This window comes from Gavia stellata, chromosome 10, assembly GCF_030936135.1.
Source record: "Gavia stellata isolate bGavSte3 chromosome 10, bGavSte3.hap2, whole genome shotgun sequence".
NCBI lineage: Eukaryota > Metazoa > Chordata > Aves > Gaviiformes > Gaviidae > Gavia > Gavia stellata.
In genome coordinates, this window is record NC_082603.1 from 10,664,111 (window position 1) to 10,686,626 (window position 22,516).

General features: G+C 40.5%; 1 protein-coding gene across 3 annotated transcripts in view; it reads right to left on the reverse strand.

Annotated features, from left to right (window-relative positions):
- KCNT2 (potassium sodium-activated channel subfamily T member 2) overlaps positions 1-11,545 on the reverse strand; it is a 150,745-nt gene extending 139,200 nt beyond the window's left edge. For all 3 annotated transcript variants that reach the window (XM_059821880.1, XM_059821879.1, XM_059821878.1), the window contains exon 1: positions 11,451-11,545. In XM_059821880.1, coding sequence (XP_059677863.1) covers positions 11,451-11,545 — 95 coding nt within the window. The remainder of the gene's footprint in view (positions 1-11,450) is intronic.
- Positions 11,546-22,516: the final 10,971 nt, after the last annotated feature.

Genomic DNA, 22,516 nt, shown 5'->3' on the forward strand with positions numbered 1-22,516 from the left:
TCGACATTAGGAGGTCTGATAACCAATCATCAAATGTCTAGGGCCATGCAAGAAGGCACAGTAGTACTTCCAGCTCTTCCTTCTCTCCGTATGACCATTTCTATCACTGTAAAGTGGCACTGCCATCTTAGAAAGGAAAGGAATTTCTAAATATTCAGTTCACCTTAGCCTGAAGTCAAGTAGCAGCAGGTTGCTAGCCAACTCTAAATCCCCAGTCATCTCTGCCTTGGAAGAAGACATTCACCTCATAATTTTGATAATGGTAGTCTTCTAACAGCTCATTTTTGTCTGAAATAAAGAGCAAAACCTGAGGTCTTCCACAACAGTCTCAGACTAGCCCATCAGAGTCTCAGACTGCCTATTACAGGCTCACCAAAGTTCCCTCTTCCCTGCACCTTCAGAGATGCTTCCTCTGTACTCTGAAACACTTCCAGTAGCCAGCCTTGTTCTTCCCACCACGTGCAATATTCTGCCAACATCACACTAAAATCCCACATCTGACTGACCAGTTGAGATAGTCACAAAGACATAAAAATAACATCACTTGAGTTTTCATAAACAGCAACTGCCACAATTAATTGTATTAAATGAATTCATAAAGTCAGCACAAATTTAAATTTGATGTTTTTTCCTGGACTCAGACTGTGATCTGTGAACTGTCAAATAACAGGAAAAATGGGAAGCAAAAACTAATCAATCTTTTAAAATTAATTCCATACATTTTGAATGTTGTTTGTACCATTTTAGCTAAATTTTAATTTTCATGCAATCTGTGGTCAGTCTCAGTACAAAAATAAATTATCATGTGGGTCACTGTTTGAATACCGTTTGTAAATGAATTCCTTGGTGTCAATGAGATACACGATATCTGGAACTACTCTTGTGAGATATTTCATTTTTATGATACTCTTAGGTGGGTGAAAAATCCACTTAGACTTTGATACTCTTTATAAAACCTGGTTGACTAATCAACATCTGCACATTACAGCATATTTTGTTCTACTTTTTGTGTTTGTATTATCTTCTTTGAATGACTGCTGAGAGAACAAAACAGTAATTAAAAACTGGACAATATCTACAAAAATGCCTTTTAAAAAGTTATTTGGTTAACTGATTAAACCCCTTTGAACAAGTGACCAAATGCTAGATTGTTGTACATAGTGAAAAAATAGCTTACTCACTTTTTAAAAGGGTATCTTCAGCTAAATATAGAGCTTAGCCTTTAGACCATCTCTGTTATCGCTGTCTGTGCTTGATGGTGAGAATTACAGGGCAATAGTGATAAGTGACCAGTGCCCTTAGCTTCTTTTGAATTTGGTGTGAAGATGGGAAACTAAATCCCCTTCCAGAGTCAGGGAATGTTGTGTATCAACAGGTGCTGTCACATAAGGAACAAATATAACCAGTTTTCCATTTGCAACTCAGCTTGTTGTTTTTCCCATCTGTATTTGTTTCAGATTTGGTTTGGTAACACTGCTTTTATCTGTGCCGCAGTTTTCTCTAGTCACAAGGGGAAGAGAAAACAAAGTGAGAAAAACATAAAACCTCTAGAACATTTTTGGCTATTTAGAACAGTAACAGAGTGAGGCTATTTTATAGTGTTTACTCCTTATTAAATATTTTAACAATCACTATACTTTGAAGGAGGTCTGTAACTTAAAGCTACTTGAAGTACGGTAAGTGCTATTAACTTTAACATCATAAAAAGCTAAAGGGCAAACTCTTTTCTTTGCAAAAAGCCAAAGTGGTTTGACTCAGGGTACAGAATCTAGGAGGCAGGGCCGGACTTTCCTGGCAGAGCTAATCCATAGTGAGGACTGTTACTCAAATCTTGTAATTGCCCTTGGCAGGCATATGATCCCTGTGCTAGCTGTTAGATGCACAGTTATTGATGGCTAAAGAGAGCAGGAGACTTGTAACACCCGGGCAGAGGGGTAGGCAAAGTTTTCTTCTTTTTGCTAACTGAGTAGATAACTTGCACTGATCTTAACCTAATGCCTTCCTTCCCCATCTACCATAGCTTGATAGCCGGCAAGTCAAGCACAACGATGTTGGACTTAGCAACCTGCTTTCTACCACAAAACGACAGCACTTCCTAACAGATATCTCTGTAAGTGGAGGCAGGACTTGTCCCTCAAGAGATACTTCTGAGTAAATAATAATATCACTGTTTTTATCTGTGAGTATAAACACTGGTTTTTGTCTCTTAATGACTGTTTCTGTTTTACTGCTACTTCCCACCAGGAAGTTGACTGCTAACATAATTAGCAGATGATTGCACGGGGGAGGCTGAAATCTTTAACAGCTGTTTTAAGGCATTCTGTACCAAATCTTCTGTGCTGCAGACCATTTACAGTTTTCGAATGACATTCTCTCCAATGACACAGAGATTATGGGACCATGGTGTGCAGGCCTTAACTTGCTCATTTACTTGAAAAAATAAGAATCCACTTTTAAAGCATTTAGTGGATTAGTACAAGTACTTGGGCATACCGTACATATGAGAATTCAGTACAAAAGATCACCTTTAATTGTGAAGTCTAGAAACTGAATGTGTAGCACTGAAATGTTTGGCAGATTTATTTTACAATAAAAGTATGTTGAAGCTTCAGATATTTCCGATGCTCCAAGTGATCTATTTCTTTGTTACAGGATAAAAGGGAGACAATATGAATCAATGTTATCATTTGTTATAGAAGCGTCATTCTGAAAGCAATGCATAGTGCAGCACAGAAGTTACTGTTATAAAATAAATAATCATAATCATTGGCTGTGATAGAATAATAATCATAAAATTAAGAGAGAAACCATTTGGGAAAGAACTGCTTCAGTTCCCCATGGAGTATTATAGTGTCTGCCAGATGTAAAGTAGCATGTATCAAGTTCTAGATGGAAAAATAAGAGCTTTAGAGTAATAAGTGTATAATTAAGTAATGATTGAAGTACTAAGCACATTTACAAACTGTGCATCATGTTGTCCCAGAGGAGGAAGACTACTTGATCTGTGGAAGTCTGAAGTTTTTAAAGCTTTTCTGCACTAGAAAACTTTCGCTGGGACATACCACCAAAGTCCTCCTCAGACAGATACAGTTATAACAGGACTGAGGTGTTCCTCTTCTCTTTTCATGTCTTTTGCCCAATCCCAATGTGTGTTAGTTTAAGTGGAATATAGAAACAATGCATTTTTGCTGCCATTGTTGTTGCAAGAATGATACTAAAACAGAAATTAGCATGAAGCTGACAGAACTGCCTTCTACAAAGCATTACCTCTTCCTCATTCCACACAAGTAAATTGATTCCCTCTTTTATCTATAACAGGGAACCCAATCCTAAAAGAAATTTAAAAGGAAGGTGAGTATGGAGACATATTAACAGTTTACTTATGTAGGACTGTACTCTCAAACCTGCCACTAAAGTGTAAACTCAGACCTCTCTGTGGGGGTGATGCAGTGGTTTTACAAATGTTAATATTTTTCTTTAATGCTTTTTTAATTTAGGTGGTTTTGCACAGTGAGAAAGGATTTGGTCTGTACATGCAGCAATTTTTTTAGGGCAACTCAAACTTGGCAACTCAAACTTTCCAACTACTGCTGTGCAGTCTCACTGCAGATATGAAAACGCTAAAAAGTGAATTAGACAGTTAACATCTTGAGCAGTTTCAATCAATATCAAGCTTTTAAAATAGAATTTATGCTTCTAAATCACTTTATTTTGAAAATTTACTTACAAGGACAAATCAAGATAAATTTGACAATATTTGCTTAAGTCATTTTATTTTGTAGCCTCTGTTAAATGGAAGAACTCATAAAAGTTAACACGTTTTCTAAAATGAGGAGGCCGAATTGACTGAAGTATTTCTTGGAGGAAAGAGGAGGATTATTTTGAAGGAACCATAATAGAATTTTCTTTTGAGGAAATTATAATAGAATTTTTGTGCAAGTTGAATCTAGACTCAGATATTTTAAATCACTTGATTCAGAAATGTGTGGGCTTTTTATCCCCTTTTAGTTTAACAGTCTCAGGTGATTTCCAAAAGGAAAGGCAAAGGGGGGGCTTTACTCACTAATTCACTATGTGACAAATGACTGTTAAAGCGCCATCTGAGATTTACAGTAGGGAGTTGTTCCTTGAAAGTCACCAGTCAACATGACAGCCAGCAGTATACAATTGTCCAAGTGATGTGTGGAGGTGTTCTGTATTATCTGAATCTCTTTCCTTTCCAGATAGGTGGTAATGTTCATTTACACAGTAAGCACATCAGAAGGGAAAGCTGATTTTAATTTATTCCTTTAAGTATACAATGTAAGAACAGTTCTTGCACAAAGGTAAAATTTAGCTCTATAGTTTCATCATGAAAGTATAAGCTGTAGCAAAATGACTCAAATTTTCATCTCAATAGAGAAGCAGAATTTGAAATGTATTTCCAGTACCAGTTAATGTGTGTATATTGGCATTGGAACTGGTATGTTCCACTACCAGTTATGTGTATACATATACAGAGAAAAGAAAAAAATTACAGAATTGGAAAACGTAAATTTTTGTTTCATGACTGTGAAATTGTAAACACTTATTGCAACAATATATAGACAAGTTATGAAATCTGATGCTTTGAGGGTGGACATTGGAAAATATAGTGGGTTTCTATGTTCATTTTTTGTTCTTTCCATTCCATTTGTTGTATGTGATTTTGAAGTGGCACAGTAATAGTGATTTTTTCCTAGAACATATTAGCTCTGTGTACAATGCTAAACTTCAACAGGCAGTAGAATGAAATAGTAGTATAAAATAGATATTTATGATTGTCAAATGACTTGTTCATATGACAGACTGTATTAATTCAGCAATTCAATGCTGGAATGTGTACTTCATGGTCTCTTAATTAACATTGCTAGAAATATTCAGCATTGATGAAATTTACCTTGGTGTGCAAGGTCCAAAGAAAGCCCAACATACTGCTTAATCTTACCTAAACCCAAAGTGACTTAAAGTGTAAAAGGTATATAAACCAAAAAATACTATATACATTTTTATGAAGTCAATAAAATTAATCTCACTCTGCATATTTTAAAAACAAACATCCATATGTTTCTTTCTCTTTTTCTTTCTCTAAAATGTTGTGGGAAAAGAATTATTGCAATAAATCAAAGTTCTTTAACAGCAAGTATTTTTTTTCCTTTTTTAAGGACTCTGAGAAAAAACACACTTATTGCCTATGTATAAGGCTATACCACATATTTTAGGAAGGAAGGCACCAAGCACAAGCAGGTCTGTGCTTTACAAATGGATGTCTCTGCAACACAGTCCACCATATATGCATGATCTGAATGTGTGACTGTGCAGGATATATAAAAGACCAGAAAGAGAGGAACTAGCAGCACAAATGGGAGAAGTAGCATGTAATTTTAAAATGTAGAGGTTACCTTCACAATAAAATGACTTTGACTCTCTTTGGGTACATCTTTAAGTAAGTTAAACTTGTCCAGGCACATTCCCAGGCACTGACATTAAATGGCACTAAACAGCCTACATACGTATCAGAAAACTGTTTCAGCTTCCCAAATTGGGTGACTCCCTGCAACTTGTCTGCTCAGAGTGTTTCCTTGGACACTCAAACTGCCAAATCATTCCTGGACACTGCAGTCTTCAAGACAGTTTTAGCTAGCTGGCTATGGCCAAAGCATGCAAAGGAAAATATGAACAGTTCACTAGTATAAGCAGTCATGCTTCAAAGCTTCATTAGCTTCTAAAGAATGGACTAGACATCTGAACATAAATGGTTTAAGAAATGTGAGGTAAATTGCGCTCTGCAAGATACTCCAGCACTGAATTTATATGACTGACCTTACTAAAAAAGCAGTGATACCAACAGGATGTAAATGCTTTTTTATTTTTAACTTTGAATTATTTCTTTACATTTCTAGTAATCCTGCTGTTTGGCTATTTTGAAGTACATAGTAACTATATATGTACAAAATAAAACATTTTTTTTTTGTGAATAACCTCTTCACTGTATCTTTCCAAAGCTCACATGGAACCTAAATTAAATATCCTCTTTTCTCCCCTCCTCTGAAGCAAACTATTTGCCAGCTTTAAACATGTCAGGTCTTCACTAGGTAGGGTATTTTCTACTTTTATTTGTGTTGCTCTTCAACACAGCTGGTAAGACTAAGGATTGATGATCAGTAGGTTTATGAAATGTTTTATTACATAATTTACTGTTACAATCACAATTCAGTAGAACCTCACTGAATTAACAAGTGGATAACTTGTGTTAATCATTGAGTTCCCCCTTTTATTTCTGCTCCCTTCCCCAGCAGCCAAACTGAAGCACAAATTGCACTGTGATGGTCAAGAAACATCTGAGAATATCCAGCAAATCAAAACAGTTTATTTCAGTTTCTGATACTTTAAATAATGAAAGCAAAATGTGAGATTCACAAAGGGATATTAGCGATATTTACAAAATTAGTGAAAAAGTCTATGACTCAATCTTCTCTTTACCCTCAGCCCAGTGACTGGGATATTTACATGGCCAGAAGAAACCTGGTACACTACCCTACCTGCCACAGAAATCACCTTTTTGACACACACATGTGCGCTACCTACTGGGCTGATCTTTTACATGCTGTCCTGCAGAAGCTTTTCAGATTGATCCAGACAGTATTTAAATATTTTATATAGTGACAGGAAAACAGGTGAGTTTTTACTTGGTTATCTCTCTGAGTAAATGAATATTTGACTATTCCATATAAAATGGGTGTACTGTAAGCATCAAGCTTCATCTCCACAGTTTTCAAAGGGAGCCAGGTCCTTTGAAAATCTAGCCATTCAAAAACCAAAATTGGTTTTTAACATCCAAATTTTTTCAGGAAAAAAATGACTCAGCAAATTCAAGAATGCTAATAAATTATTCGACATAGTTTATTTATTGAACAAATGCATTTGCCAAAGATTCACCATGTTCTTCTGCACACAGCAACTTCTTTTATGAAAAATAATATACAACCCAACTTGGCGGTTTGTAGAATATGACAGCCCAGAACCCACCTGTTACTGAAGCCAACTGCAAGGTTAGTTAGAAATCTAAGCTATGCAAGTAGAATTATTTTTCTGGGAGAGAAATGCAAAAGCAGTGAGGTGGATGTTACCGTATTGGAGAAGTATAGGTAAGAAATGGACCATGAGCTAGACACCAGAAAAAGAAAAGAAGCCTGAGTGAAGCTCCACCACAGGAGACGTTGTCGAGAAAAAATGAAGATTAGAAATCTGTCTCCAAACAGGTACAGATCTAAGAACAAAATTCCTGAATCAGAGTCCTATTACATTCACCTAGGCATTTTAGCATGTGTGCATTTTATAAATTAACAGGATCATTTAAAATAAATAGCTGATCAAACTCTCCTCCTAAAGAAACATAACCAGTAAATTTTCAAAATCTGGTACTATGTCAGAAATATATCTTTCAGCAAAAAAGAGGAGAGGTCTATATCATTTCAATAATATTTATTACTAAATACTACCATATGACTTGCTGGCAAACTATGCTATCAAAGGCTGTGATTTGGTGACACAGAATCCTGGGTGGTTTGTGGCAGATGCTTGTTGATTCTTCAGACATGGAACACACGCCTCCCAGCCAGCAAAAAGTGATCATCTTTCCAGAAAGGGCAGAATGGAAGGAGACAAGAGAGATCTCAAGGATGATCAGCCTGGGAAGATCAAAAAGGGAATGGGTCTAAGATACAAGATAAAGAGTTCAGCTGGTAACAGACCTGAAGTTCATAGACCACGCAGATGGAAAACCCTTGATATAAATCAGACTGTGGGAGTTGAAAGCAAGTGGAAGTAAGAAGTTGCAGTGAACTGGAAATATGCAGAAAATTATTTCCGGCATCTCGGCTGAGGGCCAATAACCTCCTAAAATGAAGTATCTTGATCACTTGCCATTGTGTAGCCATACTATAAGGCTACTTCAACTGTATTTTAGTGTTCAGACATTCCATTCACAGTTAACGTCCGTTCAGCTGAAGGGGGTACAAGCAACACCTTTGCAATATCTATATTGCACACTAATTAGAATAGAATACAAAAGATGTGCTTCAACAAAAACAAACTGGAACCACTTACGTGGTTATACAGGCTGGATTGGTGGGCCGAGGCCATTTGTATGAGGTTCAACAAGGCCAAGTGCCGGGTCCTGCACTTCGGTCACAACAACCCCATGCAACACTACAGGCTTGGGGAAGAGTGGCTGGAAAGCTCCCCCGCAGAAAAGGACCTGGGGATGGTAGTTGACAGCCAGCTGAATATGAGCCAGCAGTGTGCCCAGGTGGCCAAGAAGGCCAACGGCATCCTGGCCTGTATCAGAAACAGTGTGGCCAGCAGGAGTAGGGAAGCGATCGTGCCCCTGCGCTCAGTGCTGGTGAGGGCACACCTCGAATACTGTGTTCAGTTTTGGGCCCCTCACTACAAGAAGGACATTGAGGTGCTGGAGTGTGTCCAGAGAAGGGCGACGAAGCTGGTGAGGGGTCTGGAGCACAAGTCTTATGAGGAGCAGCTGAGGGAACTGGGGTTGTTCAGTCTGGAGAAGAGGAGGCTGAGGGGAGACCTCATCATTCTCTACAATTACCTGAAAGGAGGTTACAGAGAGGTGGGTGTTGGTCTCTTCTCCCAAGTGACTAGTGATAGGACAAGAGGAAATGGCCTCAAGTTGCGCCAGGGGAGGTTTAGGCTGGACATTAGGGAAAATTTCTTTACTGAGAGAGTGGTGAAGCATTGGAACAGGCTGTCCAGGGAGGTGGGCAACCTCACTGGAGGTGTTCAAAGAAAATGTGGATGTGGCATTGTGGGACATGGCTTAGTGGGCATGGTGGTGTTGGTTGATGGTTGGACTTGATGATCTTACAGGTCTTTTCCAACCTTAATGATTCTCTGATTCTGTGATGTAAGGGTGCAAACAAAAGACAAAAAAGCAAACAATTAAAAATAAGATATACTTGTGTAATACTAATCATTACTAACTAATACGCACTTGATCTCAGGGTCCCACAAGTCTGCAGTCTTTCTCATTAAATACTTCCTGAAAGTATGTCTAATATTCTAAATATTCCATTTGACAATATTTCTATGCAGAATATGTATGCTTTTTCTATAATGGATACCAGCAACATGGGATTGGATTAATATTTCAGTATTAAACGTGATATCCTCCAGTACAGAAAAACAAGAATCTGGACAGGACCCTACTGTAAAGTGGACAAACAAAAGAATACACTCAAGATTTTTTAAGAATGGACTTCGTTCAGTTAATGGAAAACTAGTATCAGAAGAGAATGCTATGGTAACTTCCAGACCCGGAGGACAGAATGCTGCTATCACAGCCTCAGGTAAAGCACAATCCTGATTGCATTGTGGGGAAACAACTGCACAGCCTTCCTGCCACAATGCAGCTGTGTCTAGCCTCAGCACAGGACAATATTTGAAGATCTGGAAAGCCATTTCCTGAGTTCATATTTTATACTTCAAACGTGCCAGAGATCTTTCTTGTAATGCTTTTATGAATATTAATGAAATAATTAAAAGTAGCTATTCATTTTCCACTAGTCCTTTACTACCATTTTCCGACAATAATCATGCTTTATAATACTGTTATGCTATAATTCTGCTATCAATATTTCTTTAAGGATTATTTATTTTCATTTTGTTAAGTGCACATAGACTTGAAATAGACATTTCTATAGCTAAAGGGATGCTATGGTTTGTGCAGTTTCTTATATACTATTTCCTATTTGAGACCAGATCATGTATCGTCAATAGAAGGTAACTTCATGAAGTTCAGGTCGAACAACTGGTATCAGGGAAGTGCTTGACAGAAGTTTAAACTAGAGCTAGCAAAAGTGTTAAGCCACAGAGTGGTCCAAAAAGGTTTATAGAGAATATTTTGTTTATTTTAGCCATCAAAACCCTAGCTAAATAAATAAAGGTGATGAAATAAGAAAGGTTGCAGGTTTTTTTCCTATTCCAGTAGAAAATAAAATGTAGGTCTAAGACCCTAAGATCTACATGTTCTAAAATCTCCAAGAATACTACGATCCGAAGTTATGAATACAGAATATACTTATGGTTTAATTATTTGTTTAAACTTTAAAACCATGCTTTGATAAACATACTCTTTAAATGTCTGTTATGTAGTTACAATACTGTCATTTCCAACCAACAGCATTCATTTTTTGTGACTATCTTAAGATGTCATTCACCATGTTGTAACTGTCTGAATAAACATCGTTTAATTGCTTCAATGTATAGCATATTCTCCTAAACAAAGGTAATAATTAGTTACATATCTGCATGATCTTGTGATTAGCAATCAATGCAAATCCAACTTTCTTTAGGAAAAATAGCTAAAATTTAAACAATGTAGACCAGCATTAAATTCAAAGTTTCTGACTGCTGAGGTAACGACTCATTCTGACAATGCAAATATATTTAATTCAAATCGATCCAATACGCTGTTAATATATTACCAGACAATTTTGCTTTTCTGTCATTTGACCACAATAAATTGTTATTACAAAGTGGATCTCACACATAATTTTGCAAGATGGGATCGTGTAATAGCGTATTGACACACCAGGTTGTATGGTCAAATAGAGCTGCATGGTGCTGTTTGGTGTTCATGAATACTGTTCATTTGGTATTTTGAAATTAAACACACATTCCTGGTTTGTTTGTTTTAATATAAGGGCTTTTTTTCTTTTAAAGACATTATTTGACTTGAGAGAAAAAAATACCTTTTTCTATCGTTTTGTAATTAAAGATGCTGACAGTCCTTGAAATAATTCATAAAGGAAGAAATTAATGGTTGTTACATCCAAGCCTAGGGTCCTAGCATGAGAAGAAACTGCATGTAAAGAAGCATGCATATTGGACAATAAAAACATCCAGCGACCCCGGCAGTTAGCCATTCCACAAGCGGCAAAAGCGTATTTTTGGGGGGGTTTCCCCTCAGTGTATGTTACCATCCGGAGACGGTATCGTACCTGTCCTACTCTTCCTCCTACCGTAACGGGAGGGAGGAGAACGGTACTGCCCTTCTGCAGAGGCGGGAGTGCCCCGAAGGCTGCGGGATGCCCAGTGCCCTGGTGAGGGGCGCCGGCCCCGGCTCGCCCCCGCCGGCGGGGCGGGGCACCGCAGCCCCTCGGCGGCCGTCGCATCCCTTTCCCGGCAAAGTTTCTCACCGGGGCTGGCCCCGCGGGCGGTGCGTGCCTTCACAGCGCGCTGACCTGCCAGCAGCAGGGCCGCCGCCCCGACCCCTCCGCGGGGCCCGCGCCGCCGGGCCGCCCCTCTCAGGCGGGCTGGCCGAGGGGCGGGGGGCGCCGCCCGCGAAGCGCCCCCCCGCTCGCTCTCGAGCTGTCACCGCGGACCGCCGCGCCCGCGGACCGCGCACTCACCTGTCGTCGCTCTGCCAGCCCTGGTCGCCCAGCAGCAAGTCCCGAAACCGGTACCGCGGGGGCAGCGGGGGCACCTCGCTGTCCAGGTCCGCCATCCTGCCCGGAGGAGGGGAACCCGCGCCGCCGCTCCCCCGCGGAGGGGCCGTCACCCCCCCACCACCGAAACGGGTGGGAGGAAAAGCCCAGCGAGGCAGGAGGGGCCGGGGGCGGGGAGCGGCGCGGAGCAGGCTGTCCCCCAGGCGACTGCGGGGGCTGCGCACACAAAGACGGCCGGAGCGCGGCGGGAGGGCTGTCTCCCGGCGGCTGAGGGGAGTGGTGGGACCAGCTCGCGCCCCAGGGAGCGAGCGGTGGTGAACGGACCCCGGGTCGAAAGTTCCGCCTCGCGCCGCGGGGGGCCCCGCGCGGCCCGCCCTAGGGGGAGGCAGGTGCCGGCAGGCGGCGGTGGGGCGGCCTCGGCAGCGCGCACCCGCGCGCACCCGCGCGCCTACCCACCCCGCGCGAGCGCGAACGCGCGCGCACCGCCCGCCGCCTGCCGCGGTTGACAACAAAGAGCTGTCCACCGCCATGCAAATGTTGTTTGGAGCCGCCGCTGACAGGCGAACCAATGGGATGGGCACTCATTAGCATACGCCAGTGACGGCGCGGGAACCTCTGCCTGCCGACCAATGAAAGTCCCCTCATCAGCAGGGCAGGGGCCTTCTCGCTCCTCGGGGCGGGTGCGGGCCCTGAGGGAGCGGGGGCAGGCGGGGACTGCCGCTCCGCACCGGCGTGGCGACACCCCGGCTCCTGTCACGCTTCGGCCGCGAGACGCCGGCTGGAGCGCCGCGTTGCTCCCCAGGCCCGCCGGCAAGAGTGAGGCGGGCGGGTGGGAGGAGAGGGGCGCGCCTGCCCCCTCGGGGCGGACCCCTCGGCGGGTCTCGGGTGCCCCCCGCACGCCGCGGCGGGGCAGGGGGCTCCGTGGGGGTGGTACCGTGCAGTACCCGTTTTGGACATGCGGAACGGCACTTGGCTGGAGGAGCGGCCTCACACCCCGAGCACCAGCCCTGTCCCAACACCTCCTTCGGGGGTGTTCTTGGGGCTCCGTCACAAGCCTGCCTCCTACAGCAGTAACCTCCTCTTGTACCACCTGGGGCTTCCTCAGAAGTACATTTCTGTAGGCCCCAAATTTGAAAAATGAGGTATTTTATCTTGGCGAGCTGTAGGTAGCCTCTGCGCAAACCCCATGTTACTGATGGTACGTCATCCGAGCGTACTTGGGTCTTCCATAGCTTTGACTTTTGCTCATCTTTAGTCAGTCAGATGTATCCGGCTAGTGACAGATGTCTGATCCTGTTTTGTGCCAACTCTTCTGAAATCTCAAGTGCAGAGGTGGAAAGCCGTCCGTCAATTTCCACTTCTAATTAATTTGGGGTTTGTTGTATATATCAGGAGTGGTGGCACAGGCCCTTTAAAAATACAGGGAAGTTGAATTGTTCCAATGATTCAAATTTGTAGGCAATGCCTGAAAGTGGGAGACGCTCTAGAAAGTATTCGAATTTCTTACTTGACTGATGAAGCACATGTTACCGATACGATGATTTGTTTGAATTCTCTGTCACCAAATTGAAATAGTGAATAATGGTTTTTAGATTTGCTCTTAAAGGTCCACTGTAATCCAGACTAACTGTCATACTTAGCATCTAATGCTCCAGTTTTGGTAAACATTAAGTATTACTACATTTTTGCAGCTTGTCATGATTTGCCTTCCCGGATTAGGTCTTCACCTAAACTATTCACTTGTAGCACTCCTTTCCTAGAATGAAGTCAGGCACAGTTTTAACACTGCTGCAGTTTTTAGGTGTGGATGAGGCTTTTAGATTTTGCTGGATCAGGGGCTAAGTGATAAATGAGAAGTTATTTCCTAAATGTGGTTTAAATACCATGTATTTAATCAGGTGCATGCATTCTACTGTGTATTGAAGAGTGAACCTTCTATTTTCCATTCGGTTGGATTTCCGTGTAGAAGGTAAGCTAGTTAAAAGCTGATATGGCACATACAGTATCAACTTAAGTATGGCAGCCTGGAGTGCACCACATAATAATGTGCCCTGCTGAGAATCCAGCTCTGAGCTTCATGCTGTGATGGAAAGATTTCTACAGGTAACCAACAGGCAGTCCATTTCAGGACTCGGATTACCTCTGGTGTTGTTACAGACAACACATCTTTCCTTGCTTCTTTAGTACACAGTTCTTAAGCGTAGCTTCTCTGATTGCTCTTTCTTTAGAGAATGCAATGTTGTATCCCAGGTCCTGTAAAATGCTGGGATCACTGGGGTATGATGCTTGCCCTTTTTCACAGCTTGTTGCATTCAGCGTTTACAATGTGCTTCTCAGAAAGGCTTGTTTAGATGAAGCAAAACAGATGCACGTATGCGGCAAGAGTTCAAAGGTAACTCACTCTTTGCTTTGGCTGATACTGGAAATATAAATAAAATAGTGAATTACCTCACTGCCACATTCTTGCCAGTTTTACCATGCTGTGTTCTGAGGTCAGAGCTCTCTAAAAGTCTAATCTAAAAAAAAAGTCCAGGATCTTTCTTCTTTAGGATATTTGTTAGGTGTAGCCAATTTTTTTCTTTCTCAGCTGCTTCTCCAGTTGAACAGGCTGACTCTTCTAAGAAAACATTGTTTCCTCTCTTTGCCTGGGGATCTTTCAATCTTGCCAAAACTTGAGGTGGGGTGGAGCCTGTATGTTATAATGGTTTGTTATAAAAGTAAAGTAGTTAGGCTAACTGTAGTCCTTTTCTGAGGTCTATGAATCATAGATTGGTCGGGAAATTAATGGTGTTTCTGCTGTATCTTCTAGCAGCCTCATTAATTTTTCCACCTTGATTAATTTAACATTTGTTTTCATACTTGAGGAGCTAAGTAGCAGTAGAAGCTTTTGCACTTTTTCTACCATGGAAATGCATTTCCGAGTGGTAATACCTGACTGGTAAACTAGCAACCTGGTAAATAGTTGAGCAGAGCTAATAGAAAGCAAACTCATAACTGAGACTATATTCATGCAATTTATACAGAAGCTTAATTTTGTGCTCCTAAGTAATAAAAACTCTTTCCAATATAAAATTAGCTGTGTTTTTACATATCTGACAGTATGTGGCCTGGTCACTCTGAAAAGCTCTAAGTATATAAAATTGAACAGAGATGGGATTTTAGTTAGCTAAATCTAATATTTTGATTAGCAACTCAAAACACCTGGGAAATGTATGTCTTCAAGCTGAGGAGACACTGAGTCATCCACTTGGAGACAGATGCTGTTATATATGAACTATGATACTGGGTCACTGTGCTCAAGCTAGGCATTCCTTCTGCCGTGTTTGTGCATTAAAGAAAAGCTGTGAGCCACGCTCAGTTCTTTCAAGGAACAAATGTAGGTTTGTACTCTCGGGATGATTTTAGCCCTGAGAAGTGTAAGAAGCATCTGTGGCCCTGACTTGGGGGGACTGAAAATAGAATTTAATGAATCTCTTTTTTTCTTTTTTTTTTTTGAACTGGCCAGGTACAGGTGGGTAACTCTTTCCAAGTACTTAACTCTGAATTTTGTGAGAGAGAGGGGGGTGAAAAACTGTGTTACTGAGTTTATTGCTAGTGATTGGATATAAATCTTGGATCATACTGAGGTAGAGAAAGAACAAAAAAAGTGTTTAGGTTGCCTTTTTAGATTACTTATATTTTTGATGGCATATAGGTAAAACAGGCTGGCACAATGCAAATGGCTTCTGGACTCTGAACAGTTGCAGTGTATATGGAGGTATACATAGGTTATTAATGCTGTTCTTAATTCAAAATGTTCTGCCCCTCTATCTAAACCTGAATTATTCATTCTACTGTAATAAAGTAAATCAGATTATCGGAATAGTCTTTGATATTTTCCTCAAAAAGCTTGTAAGGTTTTCTTTATTATTAATCAGTTTAATTATTGACACTCACATGCACATTCTTTACTGTTGGTATTGATACCTAAAATTATTCAGGGAAATCAAAGCCAAACCTGACTGCAAGGAGTTAGAGAAGAATCTCACCCATGATAAACTGGTGAATTTCATCCACTTGAAATGTTGATGGTCCTCTGCATTGTGGTGCTGAAATAGTCCTACCAGACACAGTTCTTGCTCCTGTTCCCTCCATTGCTTTTCAATTGCATGAAAAGCATGAAAACCATGACTCAGAGAGTTGTCTTCCCCAGCTGATAAGCTTATCATCCTAACTATTGTTTTTATTCTCCTAAATAATATTATGAGATTGTGTTTGGGGTGGGAAAGAACACTGGTAAAGATAAACTTTTAAAACAAAAGGTGAAGAAGGGTGAGGCATTTATGAAACAAATGCACACTAAATCCTCTTAAACAGTTCTGTAATGTGAGTAACTTGTACTTACTGTCCTTTTAAGGAAGATAGTCTAATATCGTCTGAATGGGGTTCAGTTAACTTACTAAGCAGACATACAGAAGGTACTTACTATAAGGAGTAGTCTAGGCTGCAGTGAAAAACAGTACGTGGAAATGCCTTCTTTGCAAAGTTTACGTGCTTTCTGCTATTTGTCTGTTGGTGCTAGCAACGGGTTAGGCAGGATGAAAAACTGACTGACTGAAAAATAAATGCATAAAGCTCATTTTGAGGCTTTTTCCCAGGTGCTCACTTTTTTTATTTTTTTTCCCCCCATAATAAAGAAGCATCTGGATGTTTATGTCACTAATGAGAACTTTTGGAACTCTCACATTTCTGCAAGTTGATCAGTTCTTACTTCAGTGTGTCTGTGTGGTTTTGGGTTTAAGACTAGAACTGGGGACTAGAGTACTGACAGCACTGGAAAGCACATGAGACAGTTCTGCAGCTTTGCCGGCTGAATAGAATATTTAGGGACTCAGCATTCACAATTCACAAAATGATTTGGGGTTTAGGTTAGTAAACTGTACTTAAACAATATTTGATTAACTTTAGCTGCGATTTCACTTCCAAAATAGTCTGCAAAGGTGGAATCTTCTGTAGAAAAAAGCATAATGACATTATCTATTCAATTGTGCCTAGATGAAATTCTGAAATGAAGACCCCTTGCTGATAAATATTGTTTATCTCAGAAAATAGAGTTTCAGCATTGAAAAAAATATATTCCTGAGTTAGAAAACAACATTTTTTATTTTTTAAGAAATCTGTTAGTACCCTTTTTTTTTTTTTTTTTTGGCCTGGCTTTCAGACCGTCAACTACAAAAGCAATCTCAAATCCGGAGTGCAGATGCCCTATAGAACTAAAGTTAGGCATGCTGGACTGAGAGTCACAGCATCCTGCAATCTGAATGGATCTGAGAGGCTAAATCAAACCAATAGCAAAAACTGGTGAGAGGTATATTTTGAGGACTCTCCCTCTTTGCCTACCATGATACAGAACTGTTATTTAGTGATGTGGAGTATATGACTAAAACCAACATCAGTGTGAAACGGTTATCTATCTAGAGAATGCCTTAATGAATTTAAGCATTTAAACTCATTGACTGCAATTTTGACTTTTTAAAATATATGTCTAAAACGCACATACATCACTACTGTATAGTAATGATACTTAGTAATGGACATAGCTCAGGCCTCAATGCCTAACCTGGTTCCTATTGAGTTGCAAGAGGGCAAAATGACCTTTAAGTGTTGCTTACAGCCTTCCATTTTACCTTTACCCAATACTTGTGCTTCTTGAGGTTGATGGAAAGCAAAGGGATGTTGCTGAGCAGTGCAACATTTATAGGGCCCACAGTACTTTGAGATTTTAATTTTAGGTCCTTGCATCCACAATAGCTGGTTTCTGCACGTTTATTTCATATAATCTAACACACATTTCTTCTTAGACCCATCAATTTGTGTGTCAGTTACTGCTTGGGTAAGGGCAGCCTTTTTTACCTTCCCCATTTTTGTGACCATAACACCGTATCTGTTAGATCAAAGGTCGACTACTTATTTCCGTTTCAATTCTAAAGACTGCCTGGACTTTGCCTTATTGTTTTGCATCATTTCCTATGCAGATGATTACTTCTGTCTAGCATCTTTCCCTAATACGCTCTGTTCCCACAAATTATAATTTGAAAGCATTGTCATATTCTTACTCCTCCCTTGCTGCACGGGAATTGCCACTGCAATGCCACTCTTCTTTTTCGCATTCTTTTCTCAAAAAACTTGCTAGTGAGTTAGGTCAACGTGAGCGTATCGGGTTTGTCCGGTTTTTTGTTTGTTAGTTTAAACGTACATTTGTTACAGCTTACTCAGTTCTTGGCTGTTAGGAATGAGGCCCACTTTTGGTTCATTCTGAATCTTACAGTACAGTCTGGGGGTAAGGGAGTCTGACTACTACCACAGCATAAATAATAATTGTGTTGTCCAGTAAGTTTCTGCAGTGTTTCTGCAGAAATAAATGTTTATGTCACCTCTTTGCTAGGTAGCTGGAGAAGTAACAGAAATAGTTGATGATAATTTTAATTGTCCTTTAAGAAAGCACAGCCATTGGGGGAATACTACTAATAGATAATGAAACTTTAAAAAAATTCGTTATCATCATTTTCTACAAGCGGCAGCAGAAGCTCCAGACCGCTCTGTGTGTTTTTTCCAAAAGAAGTATTTATTTCTAAAGAAATCTTGCTATTCTTACATACCTTTAAATCTTTGATGATCCTACTTACTTTTTATTGCGTATTTTGCATTTTGATTTTGCATATCTCTTCATTTTACCGTCTGATACACCTTCCAGAGTAAAATGCTCCAACGTTTGGAATGAAGTAAACTTTAGGGAAAAAATGTTCTTGGACCTCCTATCTTTCCACTTGGTGCCTATTTTTCAAATGGCTGTGCAGTAACAGACTGTTCTGCTGGTTTGATAGTGATTCAGAAACAGTAACAGACCGAAATAGCCCAAAGTGAGAGCAGAGTTTTAAGGTCACTGCAAAGCTGCAAAGCTAGGGCAGAAGGAGAAATGAGGAATTTCCAATTTGATAATTCCTCTAAAAGGATTAACAAAAAATTGGAGGTGGTTTTGGGTCTTTTGTCATGTGTCTAATTAAACTGAAATCTTGGTAGGTAGAGGGCATGTTTTCCATAGCCCAGTGAGCATGACTCTGTACTACAAGCATGATCCTTATAAGGCTGTTTCAGACACAGGGCACACAATATGACCTGATCTTTGTATTCTTAATATGCTAAATCATCATCGCACAGATCCAAAAAGGAACAGCATCCATTTCAGGGCTACCCATGGTCCTGGTGCACCACAGTCCTCTGACATCTGTGGTGACCTGAAAAGAAACTATAGGAACAAGAGGAGTAGCAGCACTGCAGCAGGGGAGAGAGAGCTGGTGGGAAATGGTGATAACCTCTGAATTGCCTTCCAGTAAATCTCCACTTGACTGCGAGTAGGAGGATTTCATTTACAACTAGAGATAGTGGCAGCTGCTTTTATATAGGAGAGCATCTTTTTTTGCAAAGAACACCTTTTCAAGTAATTTTCACTTCACTTTTGAATACAGAGCACCAAGGCAGGAGAATGAGATGGTACTTAAACAAGAGTAATCAGAAGTGTGGTACAAAATACTTCATGATATGTCTCCTCTCATTGCTGCAAAACCCTGCCTGAACACATGCTGTTCTCTAATTTGCATTAGAAGAAGCTGAAGGAATATTCAAGGAATTCCTAATACTGTTTTTCTGTTTGCAAGGGTGCTCACATGGCCCATCCATGGTAAAATGGCCTGAACAACAGCTGTTAAGATAGGACTGTGAGTTCAAGCATCCAAAACTGTCTGAGTGCATATGCCACAGCTGATCATATTAAAGGGGATGATGACCATCAGCCAGTTTAAACAGTAACCAGGGAGTTACAGAGTGAGTTTTGAAACAAGGCTGGTGCCAAGTCCGAAAGAAGTATGAGGGACAAATGAAACTTTGGAACAGTAGGGAGAACAGTGGGGAAAGAGCAAGAGGTCAAAAACAGAGGATTTGGGTTTGATGCTGTTGTATGTTCACCCACTGGCATCAAAACCTCTGTCTGGGCCAGGCAGAGCATCCTCGCTGTCTGACTTTGCCAGCAGTCTGCATCCGGCTCAGGCAGTGACAGTGCAGGGTGCAACATGCAGGGACTCACAACTGGGTGTGCGTATGGGACCTTGTGTGGTTCTTTCTCTCCAGTGTTTGTGTTAGCAGGTTGTAAGGCACAGCACAGGTACACATTATGGACCCACATCTCCTACAGAAGGTATGTGTGAGAGGAGGACTGTGTGTATAACCATCAGTGGGTGGGTGCACAACTTTGAGTGCATGGTTGGAACTTTGGGGAATTAGGGAAGAAAGGTCGTTTAGAAAATTGTTAGGTATTTATTAGCATTTTGTCTATTAACAGTGTCTTATCTGTTGTATTGCCGATACTGAACCTGAATGTGTAGTTCACTGATTGCCAGTTAATTATGTGCTATTAATAAATCAATAAACCAGCTTGATTGTCACTCGGTTTAAACTAAGTGAACTGTGCAGTTTTTCTCTGTCACACCATTAGTTTGTAATTGTAGATATTACATGATGTGTAATGTCATTGTGAGTTAGAGAAGTTGTCTGCCAGTGGAAGGAGAGGCAACTGTTGACAATGAAAAGATAATCTCACTATTAATACAGTGGGATAGGACCCAGAAGATTTTTGGGCAAAACAGTGACTGGTTCTAGAATTCTGCGAGCTCTGATGATATCATTAAACTCAAGCGTGACAGCAAGCATGCTGTTAGAACATGCTGAGGTTATACTGGTCAGAGATGCTATTCCAGCAGTGACTACCTAAGCTCCTATCACTAGCCATCACTAGTTCCCCACTGGAAGACCCTGACTTCCTCACACAAAATGGCTTCCAAACACAGTTCTCACTGCTTAGGTGAGTCTTCTAATTTTCAGCTTCAATTTATTCATAGGAAGTTTATATCCATCTGCTCTTGTGTGCCGATGCTATCTTTTAGCTTAAATAGTTTTAACATTGCCTGTATTCATAGAGAGAAGTCAGGAAATTCATGGTAAATTTTCAATTCAGTTCCAGTTTTGGTTCAGCTGTAGCTGAAAGTATCTTTGACTGTGTTTCAAGCCTGTAATGATTTGGCAAGTGGTTTAATAACTCAAAAGCAGTTTGATAAAACCTGAACCACTTTGAGCTTCATGACATCAGAAGATATAACACTTAAAATTGGAGAAATTCTAGAACCCATGCCTGCAGCATGGATTTTTATGGCTAATTGGTTTGAGCCGCTGTCTCTGGGTTGGAATCTGAGTGCCCCCTAGCACTCTGCCTCAATGTTTTTCCTGCTCTCCCTGCAGGGGCTAAGGAACTGGAAAGCAGCAGTGTCACTGCTACATTTGAAAAGCAGTTAATACTGCTGCTGTGACAGGGGAGGTTCAATCGTCCAAAGTTCCTCACCAATGCAAGGAAACTAGCTTTGGCACCCAGCAGCCCACTGGTAGAAGCGTGTAAATGCATGCACATACGGTAATGCAACAAGACTGGTGCAGAGGAGACAAGTGGGGCTCTCTTGGTGCAGTTAGAGCACTGCTATCTGCAGCAGCAGCACATGGTTCTCTACCACAGAACAAAAGGAATTAAAGATTTGGGCAGTGAAGTTCTGTGAGGAGCTGTTTCTTACAACTCAATTTAGGCAGGTGTAAAAAATATTTTTCTACTGATCAGGTATGCACCAGTAACTGCAAAATGGACGCAGACCCATCATCACAGGGTCATGGAGCAGAGTGAGAGTTCATTCTCCACGTATGAGTCACTTGGCAAGAGAAAGGGGGAGGGAAAGGAAGAGATGTTATGCTGTCTGGAAGATTTCTTGCAGGTAAAACACCTGAATGCCAGTTTTCACTAAGACCATTCCTTAGAATTGGTAACTGAAAACATAGCCCAGGTTTAAAAAAAAAAAGAAAAAAAAAAGAAAAAAAAATAATTCTAGCTGCATTTTGAGAAGAAAAAAAGTTTTAACAGCTTTGGAATTCAGGTTTGATTTGAGATCTGTTCTCTAAACACACTGGTTTTCATCCTATATCAGTAGGCTAAATAAGCCGGTGATTTTAAGGGTATGTTATGTGGTCTTTTGGGAGCATATACAAGATCGGTCTGTGTATACTCCATGCCAGTCAGACATCACCACAGCTGGTGGACAGCTGTTTTGTGTCCATCTCCTGAGAGCACTTTGTACTCTTACAGTTTTTTTCCCTAAGTCTCAGTAGCAAATAATTCTGTTCATACGGTCCACATTTCCACTGGCGTGCATTTCTTATAAAGCCAAGACATTTAATGAAATTATTAATAAGACTGTTGCTTACATGAATCCATGAGGAGTTCCTCTGTTAGCCTGGTTTGCCATATAGTTCTTCTTTTAGCACAATCTTTATTATTTTTCTTTGGGCAGTTCATTATCTATCTTACAATTCATTCACATCGTCTCCATCTTATCATTTCTCATGTGATACCGAAACAAGTGCTTCAACATCACCTAGGTTTATTTAATCAAATATTTGATCAAGTACATTTCCTTTGCTCTGGGTAATTGGTTATCATATACAAGAACCAGTGGGTTAGTAAGTCACTTTGTGGTTTTGTCTGCTTTTTATTTCAGTTGTTTTCAACATTGATCTTGAATGATGCGTGTATAGTAGAGAAGTTCATTTTACACACATTTAATGTCATTTTCTGGTTTTTAACTAAGCATATAAGACACAAGGAATCACAGAATAATTTATTTGTACAACTTCTTTTGGATACCAAAAGAAATAAGCTTATCTGAGTATATGAAAAAGAACAAGCAGGACGCAGGGAAGGACTGTGTCAACCAAAACTGCCAGACATTTATTTATTTATTCATTTAGCAAAGTTTGGAGAGGAAAAAAAAGAAACACTTGTGTGTTGCAAGAGGATTAGGGGAAGTGACTGCTGAAATCAGAGTATAAATGCTTTGCAAGGTCAGCCCCTGGAGCAGTTAGTGAGTAAAATAGGAGTGGAAATAACACAAAGTAGTCAAAAA